This window comes from Sebastes fasciatus, chromosome 18 (genome assembly GCF_043250625.1).
Source record: "Sebastes fasciatus isolate fSebFas1 chromosome 18, fSebFas1.pri, whole genome shotgun sequence".
Classification (NCBI taxonomy): Eukaryota; Metazoa; Chordata; class Actinopteri; order Perciformes; family Sebastidae; genus Sebastes; species Sebastes fasciatus.
This window is the reverse complement of record NC_133812.1, coordinates 26,192,718-26,209,515: the sequence shown is the minus strand read 5'-3', so window position 1 is coordinate 26,209,515 and position 16,798 is coordinate 26,192,718. Positions and strand designations below refer to the sequence as shown.

At 42.8% G+C, this 16,798-nt stretch overlaps 2 protein-coding genes across 2 annotated transcripts; one reads left to right on the top strand and one right to left on the bottom strand.

The window, feature by feature from the left end:
• The first annotated feature begins 331 nt into the window (after positions 1-331).
• On the top strand, positions 332-11,284 carry ttbk2b (tau tubulin kinase 2b). Its single transcript, XM_074615238.1, has 15 exons — positions 332-537; positions 2,839-2,961; positions 3,045-3,192; positions 3,740-3,813; positions 3,899-4,039; positions 4,140-4,244; positions 5,716-5,781; positions 5,891-5,983; positions 6,072-6,197; positions 6,293-6,450; positions 6,683-6,872; positions 7,852-8,066; positions 8,290-8,746; positions 9,029-9,729; positions 9,973-11,284. The coding sequence occupies exons 2-15, from the start codon at positions 2,893-2,895 to the stop codon at positions 10,322-10,324; spliced, it is 2,895 nt and encodes a 964-aa protein (XP_074471339.1). The 5' UTR covers positions 332-537; positions 2,839-2,892; the 3' UTR covers positions 10,325-11,284.
• Positions 11,285-12,757: 1,473 nt separating this feature from the next.
• churc1 (churchill domain containing 1) lies at positions 12,758-15,310 on the bottom strand. The gene is made up of 4 exons (XM_074615239.1): positions 15,154-15,310; positions 14,872-15,007; positions 13,232-13,302; positions 12,758-13,125 (listed from the first exon to the last, which is right to left on the bottom strand). Exons 1-4 carry the CDS (start codon positions 15,190-15,192, stop codon positions 13,033-13,035), a joined length of 339 nt encoding a protein of 112 aa, XP_074471340.1. The 5' UTR covers positions 15,193-15,310; the 3' UTR covers positions 12,758-13,032.
• Positions 15,311-16,798: the final 1,488 nt, after the last annotated feature.

The following is a 16,798-nucleotide window of genomic DNA, read 5'->3' as shown; positions in this document are numbered from 1 at the left end:
GTGTGTCTTAGAGATGCAGGACAGTGTGTCTCAGTGTGTCTCAGGGTGTCTCGAAGTGTCTCAGTGTGTCTCAGTGTGTCTCAGAGTGTCTCAGGGTGTCTCAGTTTGTCTCAGGGTGTCTCAGTTTGTCTCAGTGTGTCTGCAGGACAGGGTGTCTTAGTGTGTCTCAGGACAGTGTGTCTCAGTGTGTCTGCAGGACAGTGTGTGTCTCAGGTCTCAGTGTGTCTGCAGGACAGTGTGTCTCAGTGTCTCTGCAGGAGTCTGCGGATCAATCAGGAGGAGTCTAGCGCTGTGACGTCACACCGCGGGGGCTTCTTCATCACTCCTCTTCATCATCATCATCATCACTAGCAGGCTACATGTAGCTTAGCAGGCTAACTGAGCTAACTGAGCCATGGTGCATCACCACTATCATCATCACCACCTCGTTTCTAAAGTAAACACTCTGTGGATGACGGAATGAGCTGGCTACACAGCAACAGCAGACTGGGGACTGTTTGGATTTCAACTGGGATCACAATGGTGCAGCACAGCGAGGTAGGAGAGGTCATTTGTTATCCTTTTAGTAAACAGTTAGCTAGTTAGCTTGTTTACAGCCGCAGTGAACACAATCAGCAGCTAGATTATCCTCCTCTCAGATAATCTGCTCTGGTTTATGTCTCATTTATGACCCAGTGAAGCTGCTGCGCTTTTCTCCTGCTTGTGTTTTGGCACAGAGTCAAACACTGGCTGCTATCTCTCCTAGCATTGGTTAGCATCTTCTATAATGAGCCCTTTAAGACGTGCTGTGCATCTTTAGCTCACATTTAAATGTGATTCTCCACATGTTTCTGTCAACAGTAACATGTGGCATGTGATATGCTTCCTCTTTCTGTGTTTTTGCACGCCGAGTAGCATGCAGTGTGTGCAGTGATTTACTGCTAAATACCCCAAATAAATCAAGAATAGCTGCACAACTACCAGGTTTATATACATGATCATGGTGTCTATGGATAGATAAGACCTCAGAGAGTTCATCAACATTGTGACTGTTACTATGCCTGAGTAAGTGCAGGACAGGGTGTCTCAGGGTTGCAGGACATGGGGTTAGCATCTTCTATAATGAGCCTTTAAGGTGGGTGTGAGCTGCATCTGTAGCTGTTTAAATTTCATTCTCCACATGTTTCTGTCAACAATAACATGTGGCATGTAATGCTTCCTCTTTCTGTGTATTTGCATGCCCAGTTAGCATGCAGTGTGTGCAGTGATTTAAAATCAAGAATAGCTGCCAGGTCTATATGCATGATCATGTTCTCTATGGATAGGGATGACCTCACATTGTGACTGTTATTATGCCTGAGTAAACTGTGATGAAACAAAGGAAATATTTACATGTGTATCCTCTAGATAAGACAGTGGATAACACCATTATAGCAAAGGTGCCATGCACAGAGATGACACCGAATTCATTTAGCAACTCCTCGACTACAACTGTGCCAAAGCAGATATGAATAACACAAAGCACATAGCTTCTACAAAGGTTTAAGTCAGGTTTAAGTCCACATGTTTCTGTCAACAATAACATGTGGCATGTAATGCTTCCTCTTTCTGTGTTTTTGCATGCTTAGTTAGCATGCAGTGTGTGCAGTGATTTACTGACAGAAAAATGGACCTGCATATTAACCTCTTAAGTCCGATAGGGTGCAGACATACCCAAAATCAAATCAAAGAATAGCTCCACAACTACCAGGTCTATATGCCTTATCATGGTCTCTATGGATAGATAAGACCTCTGATAGTTCATCAGCATTGTGACTGTTACAATGCCTGAGTAAACTGTGATAACCCAAAGGAAAGACAGTGACAGTGGATAACCCCATTATAGCAATGATGCCATGCACAGAGATGACACTGAATTCATTCAGCAACTCCTTGACTACAACTGTGCCAAAGCAGATATTAATAACACAAAGCACATAGCTTCTACAAAGGTTTTAGTCAGGATAGGACCAGGCCGACTCTCCATTTGGCCACGTGGATACCCAAAGTGTGCCAAAGATACCTCTTGAAAGGGAATCTGGATATCGTTAGCTCACATTTGTAGCCGTTTAAATGTGATTCTCCACATGTTTCTGTCAACAATAACATGTGACATGGAATGCTTCCTCTTTCTGTGTTTTTGCACGCTCAGTTAGCATGCAGTGTGTGCAGTGATTTACTGACAGAAAATGGACCTCAATGTTAACCTCTTAAGCCCCTAGGGTGCTGGAAGGTCGCTTAGACAGACAGACCCAAAATCAAATCAAGAATAGCTCCACAACTAGCAGGTTTATCTGCATTATCATGGTCTCTATAGATAGATAAGACCTCAGAGATTCCATCAACATTGTGACTGTTACTATGCCTGAGTAAACTGATGAACCAAAGGACAAATTTACATTTTTATCCCCTAGATAAGACAGTGGATAACACCATTATAGCAATGATGCCATGCACAGAGATGACACCGAATTCATTCAGTAACTCCTTGACTACAACTGTGGCAAAGCAGATATAAATAACACAAAGCACATAGATTCATAGATACAAAAAACAACTAAATTGTATAATTTTGACTCCAAATGGAGTAGTTTTATTATAATAATGAAATATGATCAAGTATATAATAACAAATAAGATCACAACAACGTAAATAATAACAAAAAAGTCAAATATGTACATTCAATATTAAAACAGTCAAAAATATTATGAAGTAAAAATACAATTTTCACTAAACCTTTCACTTTTAAAGGCAGAGTTTTAACACACAGCTCAGCTCTTTTGGGGTAAAAGAGGTTCAAATGTGTTCCCTGTTTTCAGTGAGGGGCTTGCGTCACTGATGCCAGGTGCAGGCTGTAGCTGAGAGCACTCAGGATGAGTGCGGCTGTGGAGCACACTGACATCCTGTCAGTGGCAGACGTGGTCAGAGACAGATGGAAAGTGGTAAGAAAAATCACAAAGTCACGTTTTAGAAAATACAGCAAAGATTTCTCCACAAACACAAATGAGAATTTGCTTCTTTCCAGGCGAGGAAGATCGGTGGAGGAGGGTTTGGGGAGATCTACGAGGTTCTGGATCAGCTGAGTCAGGCCACTGTTGCCTTAAAGGTGGAGTCTGCTCAACAACCCAAACAGGTGCTGAAGATGGAGGTGGCGGTGCTGAAGAAGCTCCAGGGTGAGTGATGCCATCCTCTTGTCAGTAACTGAAAATTCCCAGAGAAATAACACAATTCCTCCCAAGAATTTGTTTAGCCAAGGTGGTAACCCCCCACATCGTGGTGCATTTTGTCAATCTAGTTGGTAGGTGATGGCTTAAGAATAACCAAACGTATGGCATTTACTGTGTGGAACCTCTCTGCTTTTTCCACAAAGGTTCATGTTGTACATGTTTTTATGATATAAGCAGCAGTGACCTTGACTTCAGTCACCACAAAAATAGTAGTAGGAAACCCTGGTGTATCAGAATCACACTGTAGAGCCTGTTAAACCATTCAGTGTCCCAACTAATGCTGAGATATTCCAGCAGTGATTACAATATATCACACAATCAGCGACATATGCAACATATAAATATCTGACATTTGTGTCTGTAACAGAATGAATACATATAAATGATGATAAATGTAAACATATGTGGATACAGATTGTGTTTGTTGTGAAAAGCAAGGCCAGCAGGCATCAACCAGTTTACCTGTTTATATATATTTATATTTCTTTGACAGGTAAAGACCACGTGTGTCGCTTTGTGGGCTGCGGCCGAAACGATCGTTTCAACTACGTGGTGATGGAACTGCAGGTAGGATGGTCTTTTTAGTGTTTTGTTTTGCTGCTGACACCAAATCACTGCGTCATAAATGTGACCACTGACTTCCTGTCTTCAGGGGAGGAATCTGGCCGATTTGCGCAGAACCATGGCCCGCGGCACCTTCTCCGTCTCCACCACTCTGAGACTTGGCAAGCAGATTTTAGAGTCCATCGAGAGCATCCACTCTGTGGGCTTCCTGCACCGAGACATTAAACCCGTAAGTTCACCTGAAACTCTGGATGGTTTTGTAAAGTTTTATTCGTATGACAGTTTAACTTCAACATGCTTGTGTTTTTCTGTGTTTGTTAAATTTGCAGTCTAACTTTGCGATGGGAAGACTCGCCAGTACCTGCAGATGCTGCTATATGCTTGATTTCGGTTTGGCCCGTCAGTTCACCAACTCCAGCCAGGAAGTCCGTCCAGTAAGTTCTCTGCGTCAACTTCCTTTAAGCATTGTTTGGGCTTTTTCTATTCAATTTTTATTGTTTATTGTGATGTCATTTCTTGGGAGTATTTTCAAATGCTTCATATCCCTAAAATCTGTACAACATCAGCTAAAAGGTTATATAAGTCAATAAACCAGAATAATTTATACAAGTATTGAAATTGTGTCATAAATATAAAAAAAATACCAAAATAATTTTTCATAAAATGTTACTAAAGAAACAAACAGAACATATTGATCCAAAAGATTTCTAAATGTAGACTTCTTAACACTCCATAAGTTATTTGAACTATGCACATTTTTTAGTTATTGAGATAAGCTCATTTTTATGAGAAGATGGAGTGAAAAAGGCGCTTTAGTAGTTTTGTTATGTTCCGCATGTAACCTAATGTAATGACGTCATCACGAGCGTACAACGTGATGACGCAAAAGACCAAAGCCTCAGCTTTCTGCTGCAAAATGAATAAATGAATGAATGCTTTAGCTATTCTGATTATTATTTTAGATTGATTTAAACGGGCTCATGCAGTCAATGAGGTCTGTTTTTAGAGGGTTAAAGCGTACTATGTCAACTCTTTGAGGTTTGATCTAGCATGTTAACACAGATAAGTGTTGGATCCAAAAGAAATGACAGCACTAGGGAGTCATCCCAGTGACAGGATATCTAGAAACGTTAAGTTAAAGGAACACAAATGTGCACATTTCACACCAAATTCATGACAACTTTCACATGACCGCTGTGTGACCTTCATGTGACATCAGTGTGTGACCGTCCCAAAAAGGTTTGAATGCCTGAGACTGGGAAATGTCTTTAAGATTAAAACAGTAAATCCAGTTTCCTTTAACATATAGATACCTCAGAATGTTATTTAGAACCTATGAACTTGATGTAAAGGACATTAACATTTCTTCCATTTTACTATATCTTCATTAGGGGGTGGAATCACCAGAGGCCACACGATACGATATTATCATAAGTCACGATATGATCTTAATGCAATTTTAAACATTTTTTATTTGTATTGCGAAAAGATATATATTTTGCGGTTTATTACCTTTTTTTTTCAACTGCAAATTATGCAGTTTGTCAACATCTGTTTTGTCTAATACGATACAGTTTTCACTCTGAGTTTTCATTCACATATCTGGAGGTCAGGTCAAGGGGACCTCCTTTGAAAACAGCCATGACAGTTTTTCCTCGCCAAAATTGATCGTAACTTCGGAGCGTTAGTTGCTCGGTACCAATGGATTCCTCAGGTTTTCTAGCTTTATATGATACCAGTATCTTCACTCTAGCTTTAAGATTCAAGATCGGGTTGTTAAGAGGTTAATAGTTTATATATAAAAGATCGATACTTGACGTCTGTGTATCATTACAATATCGTGATAATATGCTGTATGGATGTTTCCCCCCCCACCCCTAATCTTTATTATCTCTTCTCTTTCAGCCTCGTCCTGTGGCCGGCTTCAGAGGAACTGTGCGATATGCTTCAATCAATGCTCATAAGAATAAGGTGAGCACATGGACCGAAAACATATTCTGCTATTCATTTATTTATTATTATTATTTATATATTTATTTTACCTTTGAAATTACTCACATTTGTGTTTCCTGATTTGTAGGAAATGGGTCGTCATGACGACCTGTGGTCCCTCTTCTACATGCTGGTTGAATTCATGGTTGGTCAGCTGCCCTGGAGGAAAATCAAAGACAAAGTATGTTCCTCTGTGTTTGAGTTAGTATAGATTTGTAATTCACATCACGTGGATTCATTCAAACTCTTATTTCTCTCTCTGCTCTCAGGAACAAGTAGGAAACCTAAAGGAGACGTATGACCACCGACTAATGCTGAAGCACCTTCCCTCAGAGTTCCCTGCTTTCCTGGATCACATCTTGACCTTGGACTACTTCACGAAGCCGGACTATCAGGTCGGCCGTCTCTTGTTTGGCGTATTTTGCACACACACTGTGTTTGTTCCCCTCCAGCTGTCAAAATGCTGACGCCTGTGACTTCTCTGTGACAGCTCCTGATGTCAGTGTTTGAGAGCGCTATGAAGAGCCACAACGTGCTGGAGAACGACGCGTATGACTGGGAGAAATGTGACTCGGAGGATATGCTGACCATCAATGCCGCAACAACCACCGCTCAGCAGCTCACTCGCCTCACACCGGCCTACTTGGGGTATTTTACAGCTAAAGAACGCTCCGTCACTATCAGCCTTTTATTCTACTAATTTGTTCTTGCACTTTCACTGTTCAAACGTCCTTCACACTCTGTCGGATACGTACTCAAAGATGTAGCTGCAGCTTTTTTTAGACTCGTATTCTGCTCAGTCAGAGATCTCTGAGAAAACCGCTGCTCTAAGTTGTGCCGTTGAAATGAGCTGCAGGGTGACCTTCCTTCTCCTCCACAGCATGGCCAACGCTTCGGTGCTGCCAGGCGAGCTGCAGAGGGAGAACACCGAGGATGTCCTGCAAGGGGAGCGCCTCAGCGACGCCGACAACTGCCCCCACATCCCCACGCCGATCACCCCTGGTGCAGACGTGTGGGAAGAGATGGATCGCAACCGCAACCTTAAACATGTCCAGCCGATGATCAGGAAGGTCAGGGAAATGTAGCTCACTCAAGTTTTTACCAACTGCTGAAATATTATTCTTATGTAACTGCTTCTCTTCCTGTGAATTGAGATGCAGAGTTTATCTGCACTGCAGTGGATGTCATGCACAAAACTCTCCCCAAGACTACATTGACTTTGCCCAGACATATGATAATGGCTAAGCCCCGGGCTAAACAGGACGCATGAGCAGCATGTGACGACTGCCTCGCTGAACTGCTGCGTCTCTCACGCGTGTGGTGTCCACACTGACACACCGACAGCGTAGCAGCTGCTACTACAAGCCGTTTCTCTCTACATAGAGTTTGCCTTTCATAATGCCCATTTTTATTTCATTATAAATGTCATTTATATTTTTTTTAGACAGAAAAAGGTTAAAAAAAGTGTGTGCTCATTTGCAAATAATAATAGTAATAATCCACGATTAAAAGCCGGTGTACTATTCATTTATAAAGCCTCGCAAGTCACTGCGTTTTCCACAACACTGTCCTGCAAATATTTCAGAATAAAAGCCTTGTGTTAACAAATTCTGTCCACAGAAAACAAAACTCTAGAGGGAGATTTGTCAAGTATTTAATACTCTCATCAACATGGGAGTGGGCAACTATGCTGCTTTATGCAAATATATGTATATATTTATTATTGGAAATCAATTAACAACACAAAACAAAGACAGATATTGCTGTGAACCGTGCGGCACGCAGAAAAAATAGGCGAGACCTCGAATCTCTAGAAGAGACGCAGCCGAGCCGCGCTGCTCTAACCTGTTAACATGGTCGGCAAATTAAAAAGCAAGAGGTTCTGCGATGCAGAGATGCTGCTCACGCGTCCTGTATCACTACATCTCCTCCTCCTGGGCTTGAATAGAAACCCACCACTGCAGGCCTGCCTCTCTATTTAAAGAAATGCATGTCTACAGCCTGTTGTTTCTGGGGTTGCTGAGCCGCCTTGTCGTTCATTCTTCTCAGGTGGTGAGTGAGGATGAACACAGTCAGAACCAGGGGAACCAGAGCCCCAACACCGGCTCCATGCAGAGTTCTCCCAGACGGGTGCGATCGGAGACCATGTTCCTGGAGCGGGCGGCACCGCTGCTCCGGAGGATGAGACACAGTCAGAGCCTGGCGTTTGAAAAGAGGCTCGCACCTGAACCCAAGCCCACCATCGAACGCTTCCTCGAGGCCTAGTTAGTTGTTTTATTTGATTTTATTATTATTGTGTCATGCATACATAATCTGCCAAACAAGCTTACAAGACAACACCGTTATTTAGGAAATAAAGAAAAGAGCGTGCAGCTCTGTTCTGTATAGAGTCTGCTATTATACAATCTTATATATACAGCTTGCAAACATTTTATTTTTGTAAAACGGACAGAAACTCACCATAACACTTTCATTATCTCGTTTCAGTTTGGGCAAACAGCGCCCTGTCCTCTCTCAAGTTGGGGAGAAGTCCATTCCTGAGCGGGGACAGACGTCCTGCAACGAGGAACACTCCGGCGCAGCGACCCCCGACCAAGAGGAGGGCGCGGCGAGCAGCGGCTTCGTGGCCGTGAACCTCAGTCCCGTCCCCCAGGAGGGAGACTCTCAGGAGTGGGTGATGCTGGAGCTCGAGCAAGGCAGCGGGTCCGGAGCCACCAAGCCTCCGGGTGAGGCCCCGCGCGAGGACAAGCCCGGGACGCGTACCCCCGCCGAGACCGAGAACCAGTCCTCGGAGCCGCAGGACGGCCAGTCCTCGGTGGTGCCCAGCAGTCCCGTTCTGTCGCAGATGTCCATGCCCGGCACGTGGTTGCTGGGCCACAGGAGGCTGCCGGGCATGCTGGGACAAATGCCCTCCATCATCATGGGAAGACCCCAGATGGACCAGGTAGGGGAGACCAAGCATTTAGTCCGTCTGTTAACGTCTGTTATGAACGTTCACATTGCATTGTGGGATATTTATGTCGGCGTAGTGTCCAGTGTTTGCATACTGTAATATTTCACCAGAAATAGTATGCAATTAGTGTACTATTGGTTTCATACTAAGGTTTTGGACGTACTAAAATATCTCACATACCAGCGTACTAAATAGCATGTTAGTGTGAAAAGGTGTGTAGGATGGAATTTTTCAAATTTTTTCAAATAAAAACCATCATTAAATTCTTCTCAGTCTTCTAGCTGTGCGCTACCGTCCCCTGTTCAGGAGAAGAGTGATGCGATACCACTAGAGGCGCCATCTGTTAAATCTGTAACACTCCCAGAGGAAATCCTAAAAGATGGAGGGAGGTTGGAGTTAGCTCCAGTGCCAAGCTCAGCCAAAGGCCCCGCTGCTCACCTGACCAACGACAGAGACCCGGAGAGCGATTCTGGTCTGCCCGATCGCTCCTCAGAGCCCAATCAGCAGCCTCAAGCCGACACGGCAGGAGGCGCTCTGGAGAGCACCGTCACCGTGTCCTCGTCTCCGCCGCCGGCTCTGCTCCAGAGGAGAGACTCCCCCTCGTCCCCGAGACTGAGTCGGATCCCGCGACGAGAACCGGGCAACCCCCTGGACTCTCCGATCAGGGACCTCAACCTGGAGAGGCGTCATCGCTGGAGCAGCCCAGTCCCCGGCTCCCCGACACACTCCCCCTCTCCGTCGCTGTCCTGCGACAACTTGCCTTGTGCTCTGCTGAGAGACCGGGCCTTCTCGGAGCGAGGATCCAGATCCGACTGTGTGGGAGAAGACCCGCTCTCTCTGTCCTCCTCGTCGGGTAGTAAAAGTAAGATCCCACGTCCTGTGAGCGCCACCTTCATACCCGAACAACTCACGAGCAGGTTTCTGCCTCGACCACCTCCCGGGAAGCCACCCATCCGCCCGTGTGTGGACAACAGGTACGATGATACTAAGAGCTGAACAAGTTCATCTCTCACTTTCTGTTAGCTGGTAAATATTTAAAGCTTTAATCCGTTAGATCTCAGCTCTGATTGATGTGGCGACACCCGTGGTTACTTGTCACGTTAACTTTGACAGCCCTGATTATAACTTATTATATTATAACTTTCTCCTCCCAGGAAGATTTGAGGAGGAATCATCATCATCATCATCATCACATTGTCTTGTGTTCTTCTCTCCAGGCGACGGCGGTTGAGAGTGCGCGCCAGCAGCACCAGCGACGCAGACTTCCTGGCCAGTCTGACCCAGCTGATGCAGGACCGGAGCGGGATGCTCTTCAGCCCTCCCCCCCGCCCTCGCAGCTCCTCCTCCTCCCTGCAGCGCTCGCTAAGCTCCTCCCCCTCCCGCCAGGAGCTTCGGGATGGCGGGGTGCTGCAGGCACGCAGCCGCTCCCCGTCCAGCTTCTCCGGCTCGCCTCCCCCTCGCCACGCCCACCCGCACGACCGCTCCGGAGGGCAGCCTCTGTGGGTTCTCGGCTCCAGGGGACGGGGTCTGTTCCACGACGGCAAAGGCTCCGGCAAAGTGAGTCGATGACTGTAACCGACGCACAGAAGTGACTGATCCGGGACGGTAGCGAGAGGCTGTTTTCACATCCGGTCGCTGATAGCATGTGTAAATACGGTATTTACTCAAGGGAATGTACTCTATGAAATGTAAAATGTATAAATTGTATTTATTTATTTATTCATTTGTTGGATGTGTCTCTCAAAAATACTTGACGATGTGGCTTTGAAACCTGCAGTTGAAACAAAAAGGTTGAGAAAAACCTGAAGATTGCCAACTCTTACCTCTCATTTCACTCTTAACTCTCCATATAGGCCTAATACGTGACCAAAAAGATCATGTTTAATACTCGAGGGATGTAAAAATGACGCTAACTGTAGATATGTACCATGAAGAAAATAATAGCAGACACTAATAGAAACCATGTATTCACGTTAAGAAGAGTAAATAACACCACGCAGCAGTATCGGCATTCATGTACAGAACCAGGGCATGCCGCCCCACGTTGACCTCACTCCTGTAAAAACAACCGCTAGATTAATTATTCTATGTGACGATGAATTTGGCATATCACGGTGTAGTAGTGTGCTTTTACTTTGCTAGAAAATATCTGTCATGCAAAACAAGGCATCCGCATAATTAGAATGTACCTGTAAGTGCACTCATACTTCAGTATTGTAAAAGTGCATGAGGATCATTGCATTTTGTTTTTTTATTTTATTCATTTGTACAATCCGCTTCAACATCTGTATTTTTATTGCTTCTGATCAAAGTGCATCATAAATGTAGACCGGCAACGATGTGCAATTTTATTTCTTACATCAAGTCGATGGGAAAAGGAAGATAAAAATGGAACCTGTTCATCATGTCTGATTGTTGTTGCATTTTATTTTTTATCATAATTTAAAGTATATATTAAAATAAGTAAATTCAATAAATGCCAGATCTAAAAAGAACAAAAAAAAACTTTACTTCCTGGCTACACCTGCAGCAGTTTTCGTTGTTGATTAAAGGGTCAATGCACCTACATTTACTCATTCACTCCTAGTGGTATACAGATAGTTGGAGTTGGAGTGTTAAGATGTCTGTCGCCACCTCGATACGATTAAAGGACCAGTGTGCAACATTTAGGGGGATCTAGTGGCAGAAATGGAATAGGATATTAATAAGTATGTTTTCTTTTGTAAGTATTTTTTCTGAACTGTTGTTTTGGTCATGAGTACTTTTAAACGGAATATTATGCAGCGACAAAACGACTTTTTCTGTTACGTATACGTATTCAATACGTACATTATATTGTAGTCTGAACCAAGAAGGCAAACTTTATTACGCCAAATTCACACCAGGCAGCGGCAAAGTGCAGCTCGCCTCAATAATAATTTTTTTCTGCAGCCGGGAGGCGTGTTCATGTGTTTTAGGCGGGAAGAAATTCTTTGTAACATACGTCAACATGCCGTATGTTACAAATATGATATGTATTTTACATTTGTAACAGTAAAACAGGGTCTGTTTACTGATTGGCTGCGGGTCCTCTCCTCTCTGGCAGCACTTCGCCGTTAAAAGTTAAACTTTTCCCAACTATTGTTTTGACGCACTAAGCTGCAGAATCAAACGGCCGCCGCCGCAGCTTATCGGAGCTCAGGATTTACTTTTTTCTTCTTAAAAAATTACTCAAACCGAATAATTGATTATCAAAGTAGTTGCCGATTGATTTAATAGTTGACAACTAATCGATTAATCAATGCAGCTCTGGACGGATTTTATTAACTAGTTTCTACGGAAGAAACGGTCCAAATCTTAGCAGCACTGTCAGTGATCAGATAAATGGGGAAAGACACAATGAAAACTCTGAACGGAACGAAAACAGGATCTTAATAGATAAAACTGATGTTGACAAACTGCATAATTTTCAGTTGAAAAAAGGTAATAAATCGCAATATATGTCTTATTGCAATACTCAGCATATCGCAAAATGTTACATATCGTATCGTTGGGCCTTTGAGGATTCACAACCTAAAGTATACACCTACTAAAGTTGTTGACCAGTTGTCATTCTACATGTTTAGGCAGTAGTTATTGTGAAGAGTAACTTCTGGATAGTGTCATTTGGCCTAGTTTACACTCCCACTCCCAGTCAGTCTACATTGTATTGTACAGAACACAATTGTAGTCAAAATAGACCGTTAAACTTTGACTAAACATGCTCAAATGATGAAGTGTTTTTTCAAACTCGAGTCAAACTCAAGGCACACGAGCTCAGACTGCAACATGTCCCCCGAGAACAATCCCTTGTCCGATTGTGTCGAAGCAGCCGTTTTCTTAGACAGATGTCCCCGTAAGCAAAGAGAGACTGCTGACAGGCCGGGGACTGAATGGGGGGGGGTGCTGGCTGCATGGTAGACTCCCTTTTTCTGTCCTTCTGGCTTTACAACATCAGCAGTAAAATGCAGACGGTAATAAAAGTCTTAGTAAAACATGTTTATTTACAGTTCATATCATCAGTTCACATACAGAATATTTGTTGATATAAAAAAAGTGATATGTTCTGCTCAACTGATATCTGCATACAGAAGTTTATAAACAGCCGAGGACTTCAAATATACTTGATTGAAGATGTGCATAAAAATGTTGAATGGATGATTAAAAGGGGTTGGAACCCCTGAAGCCAGCAGGCAGCAACACGTCCGTGGTGGTGACACCGGATCTAAAAGGTGAGTCATGACCTGCAGGTTGGAGGTCTAGAAGAGAGGAGCAGACTGTCTGGGGTCGTCTGGTAACACACTGATGGAGTCCTCTGCCTTTCCACACAGCATGCACAGCATCGTGTACTCCTGCACCACACAAAACACACTTCACTGAAACACTACACGGCGGCAACAACTAAGAAGCATTATACAAATAGGTATGGTCAATAAAAGAAGAGTAGAGAAACCTTACCTGGTATTCATCAACAACGGAGAAAGTGTATTCGTGCCTGGCGATGACGTGGTCACAATTTTTGCAAACATCTGGAGGAAGAAATGAATGTTAGTGGATTCTTTATAAACATGCTGTGGCTGCTTTAAAGGTCCCATATTGTAAAAAGTGACATTTTCATGGCTTTTATATTATAAAGCAGGTTTAAGTCCTATATAAATACTGTGAAAGTATTGAAACGCTCAATCCACAGAGAAATACACACAGCCCGTATTCAGAAACTGAGTTTTTGAAACAAGCTGTCAGGATTTCTGTCCATTTGTGATGTCACAAATCTACAATATTTAGACCCTTTACACAGATTTAAACGTAAACATTCTAAATGTGTCCCAGTTTATTCCTGGTTGCAGTGTATGTGAATGTCATCAGCTGACAGGAAGTACACATGGACCCAAGCTGTTGCCTAGCAACGCAATTCTGTTGCAATTTCGTCGCTATTCCGTCGAAATGCGCTAAAACAGAGCGTTTCAGACAGAGGGGTGAATACAGGCATGTTCAGGCAGACAGTATTAGTTTTTTGTTGAACATTACAGCATGTAAACGTGTTCTAGTAGAAACACTAAATACAAGTATGATCCTGAAAATGAGCACGATATGGGACCTTTAAGATAAGGTTTGAATGCAGGACTTTTACTTGTAACAGAGTATTTCTACATTGTGGTATTAGTACTTTTACTGAAGTAAAAGATCTGAGTACTTCTTCCACCTCAGGGGGTGGAAGAAGTGCAGGAGGCCGGCCAGATTCTTCCACACAAAACTGAGAGAACATTTATGGACCTGGGCATGTTGAAACAGGAAAAGCATCTTCCCCAAACTGTTGCCAACATAGTTGGAAGCACCTTAGTATCTAAAATATCACTGCATGCTGCAGAATTAAAGCTTCAGTAGACGAGATTGAAGCAAAAGTTATTTTTATAAAACGGTCGCTATATCGTGACAGGTATCCTGAAAAAAATCATGTGCCTCTGCGTCCTCCGGTGCTTCTAACAACATCTGCAAGATTTCACATACCGGAGGAAAACAAGCAGTAAGAGCTGATCTGAGGTCTGCTGTCCAGCTGCTGTCCATGAGAGCCGGCTGTCAATCACTCTGAACTCCGACCAAACGGTCAAACTAGGCAGCGCTGATCAAATATGAATCAATATTATGTTAATGCCTATTTCTCTCCTCAAATGTTTTCAGAATCATCTTGTGGTGCACGGTTTAGCTGTAAAATTAGAAATCTGGTGAAGGAACGCCAAGTTCTGGTCACATGACCGGAGCACAGCCAATAGGAACGCTCTCTCAATGAAATGACCTGTGATTGGTCAAAGTCTCCCGTCACGGGCCAGATGTTTTAAAATCCTGATAACAGAGCCATGAGGAGGAGCAGAAGTCTAGTTTTCTCTCAGAACACTTGAATTACAATATGCTGAAAGGTTATTATGGAATTTGTGTCCAATGATGCCAAAAACTATATCCTGCCTACTGCAGCTTTAAGATGTACCTCAGATTGAACTAAGGGACCTGGATCAAACCTGAAAAACAGCCCCAGAAGTGCATAAACATCATAATCATAATAACATAATGATGATCCTGAGGTTGGTATAGAGGTGACTAACGGTCATAGGTGACTATCTCCTCTCCATCCTCCTCCTCGGTGGTTTTATTGCTGATCAGCACGAAGTCTCTCTGATGGCAGCTGGCACAGCTCTGGTAGTTCATCAGGTAGGATCCGTTCTCCAGACAGGTGTTACCCTGAGAACCAAGAACCAGCACATTACAGAGTTATTAACATGTTAGTTTAACCTTTAACTTCACATTCATGTACAGGTAAGCTAACTGTCTCTATAAATGCACTATAACGTTTATAAGTTAACGTTAGATCTAGTTAGGTAACTCACCCTGTCCGGGTATTCTTTCTGCACACAACCGTTACACATTTTAACTCGATAATATTCAGTCAGTTGTCGTTAAACACCGTAAAGAGCTCTCAGTCTGCTGCTCTGCTCTTGTTTTGACTGAACGCTTCTCCCTGCGGCTACACAAAACATGTGACTGAGGGTTGCCAGATCTGATTGCCAGTTTCCAGCATAATCATAACTTAAAACCTTTTCAATAAAAAACAGACCAAATGATTTTGTTTTAACAATATTTTCAAAACCCCGCTAAGTATTAAAATAATAATAATAACAATAAATTTATTTATATAGCACTTCTCAAAACAGATGTGCTTCACAAGACAATAAAATCAGATAAATAAAGTAAAATATATGGAATCAGAATCAGAATTGTGTTTATTGCCGGGTGTAAGAGATTTACACTAGGAATTTGCTTTGGTTATGTTGGTGCAAGTCAAACAGTATAATAACAAAATAGATAAAAACGTTAGAATAAAATAGAATTAAAAAATACTGCTAAAACAGAACATCACAGAACATATCAATAATAATAAAAGTGGTAAAATGGTATGACAAGTTGATAAAACAAATATACAGTGTGTATACACATTAATGTGTATAAATGTACACATGCGTCCAGAAACGGATGTATACATATATATATTTATCAGATAAGATAAGATAAGATGAACCTTTAAGGGAAATTAAGGTGTCAAAGCAGCAACATCAGCAAACAGAGTGAAACACAGGAGAGGTAAAGGTATACAAAAATTATAAAAACAATAATAGAGATATTAAAGATACAGAGTGAATGGGTGAACATAGTGTGAACAGTCAATAAATAAATTTAGTATCTGCAATAAATAAATGTAATATGTGCAGTCTATCTACTTATAGGAATGCTATCCTAAAAAAAATGTTTTCAAAGGTTTTTTAAAAGTGGATACAGAGTTAGATGATGGTATATTATAGGAAGTGCACTCCAGAGTTTGGAAGCCCTGACAGCAAAAGCCTGAGAGGATGTACTTCCTGAGGCAGCTGAAGAAATTCAACCTGCCACAGACCATGATGGTGCACTTTTACTCGGCCATCATCGAGTCCATCCTCACCTCCTCCATCACCGTCTGGTTCGCCGCTGCCACTGCCAAGGACAAGGCCAGGCTGCAGCGGGTCATCCGTGCTGCAGAGAGGGCGATCGGCTGCAACCTTCCCTCCCTCCAGGAGCTGTACACCTCCAGGACCTTAAGGAGGGCAGGGAAGATTGTGGCTGACCCCTCCCATCCTGGACACCATCTATTTCAGACTTTACCATCTGGCAGGAGGTTAAGGTCCATCAGGACCAAAACCTCACGCCACAAAAACAGTTTTTTCCCCATGGCAGTGGGGCTCTCCAACAGCCCATCCGCCCCCTTGTGACTGTCTCCCCCTCACACACACACTACTACAATATTTGCACTATCTGTTTATATCATGTTTGTTTTTATAGCTTATTTTGTAAATTGTACATTTTTATTCTTATTTTATTCTAACATTTTATCTATTTCTTTGTTATTATACTATTTGTCTCGCACCAACAAAGCCAAAGAAAATTCCTCGTGTATACCTCTTACACCTGGCAATAAACACCTTTCTGATTCTGATTCTGATT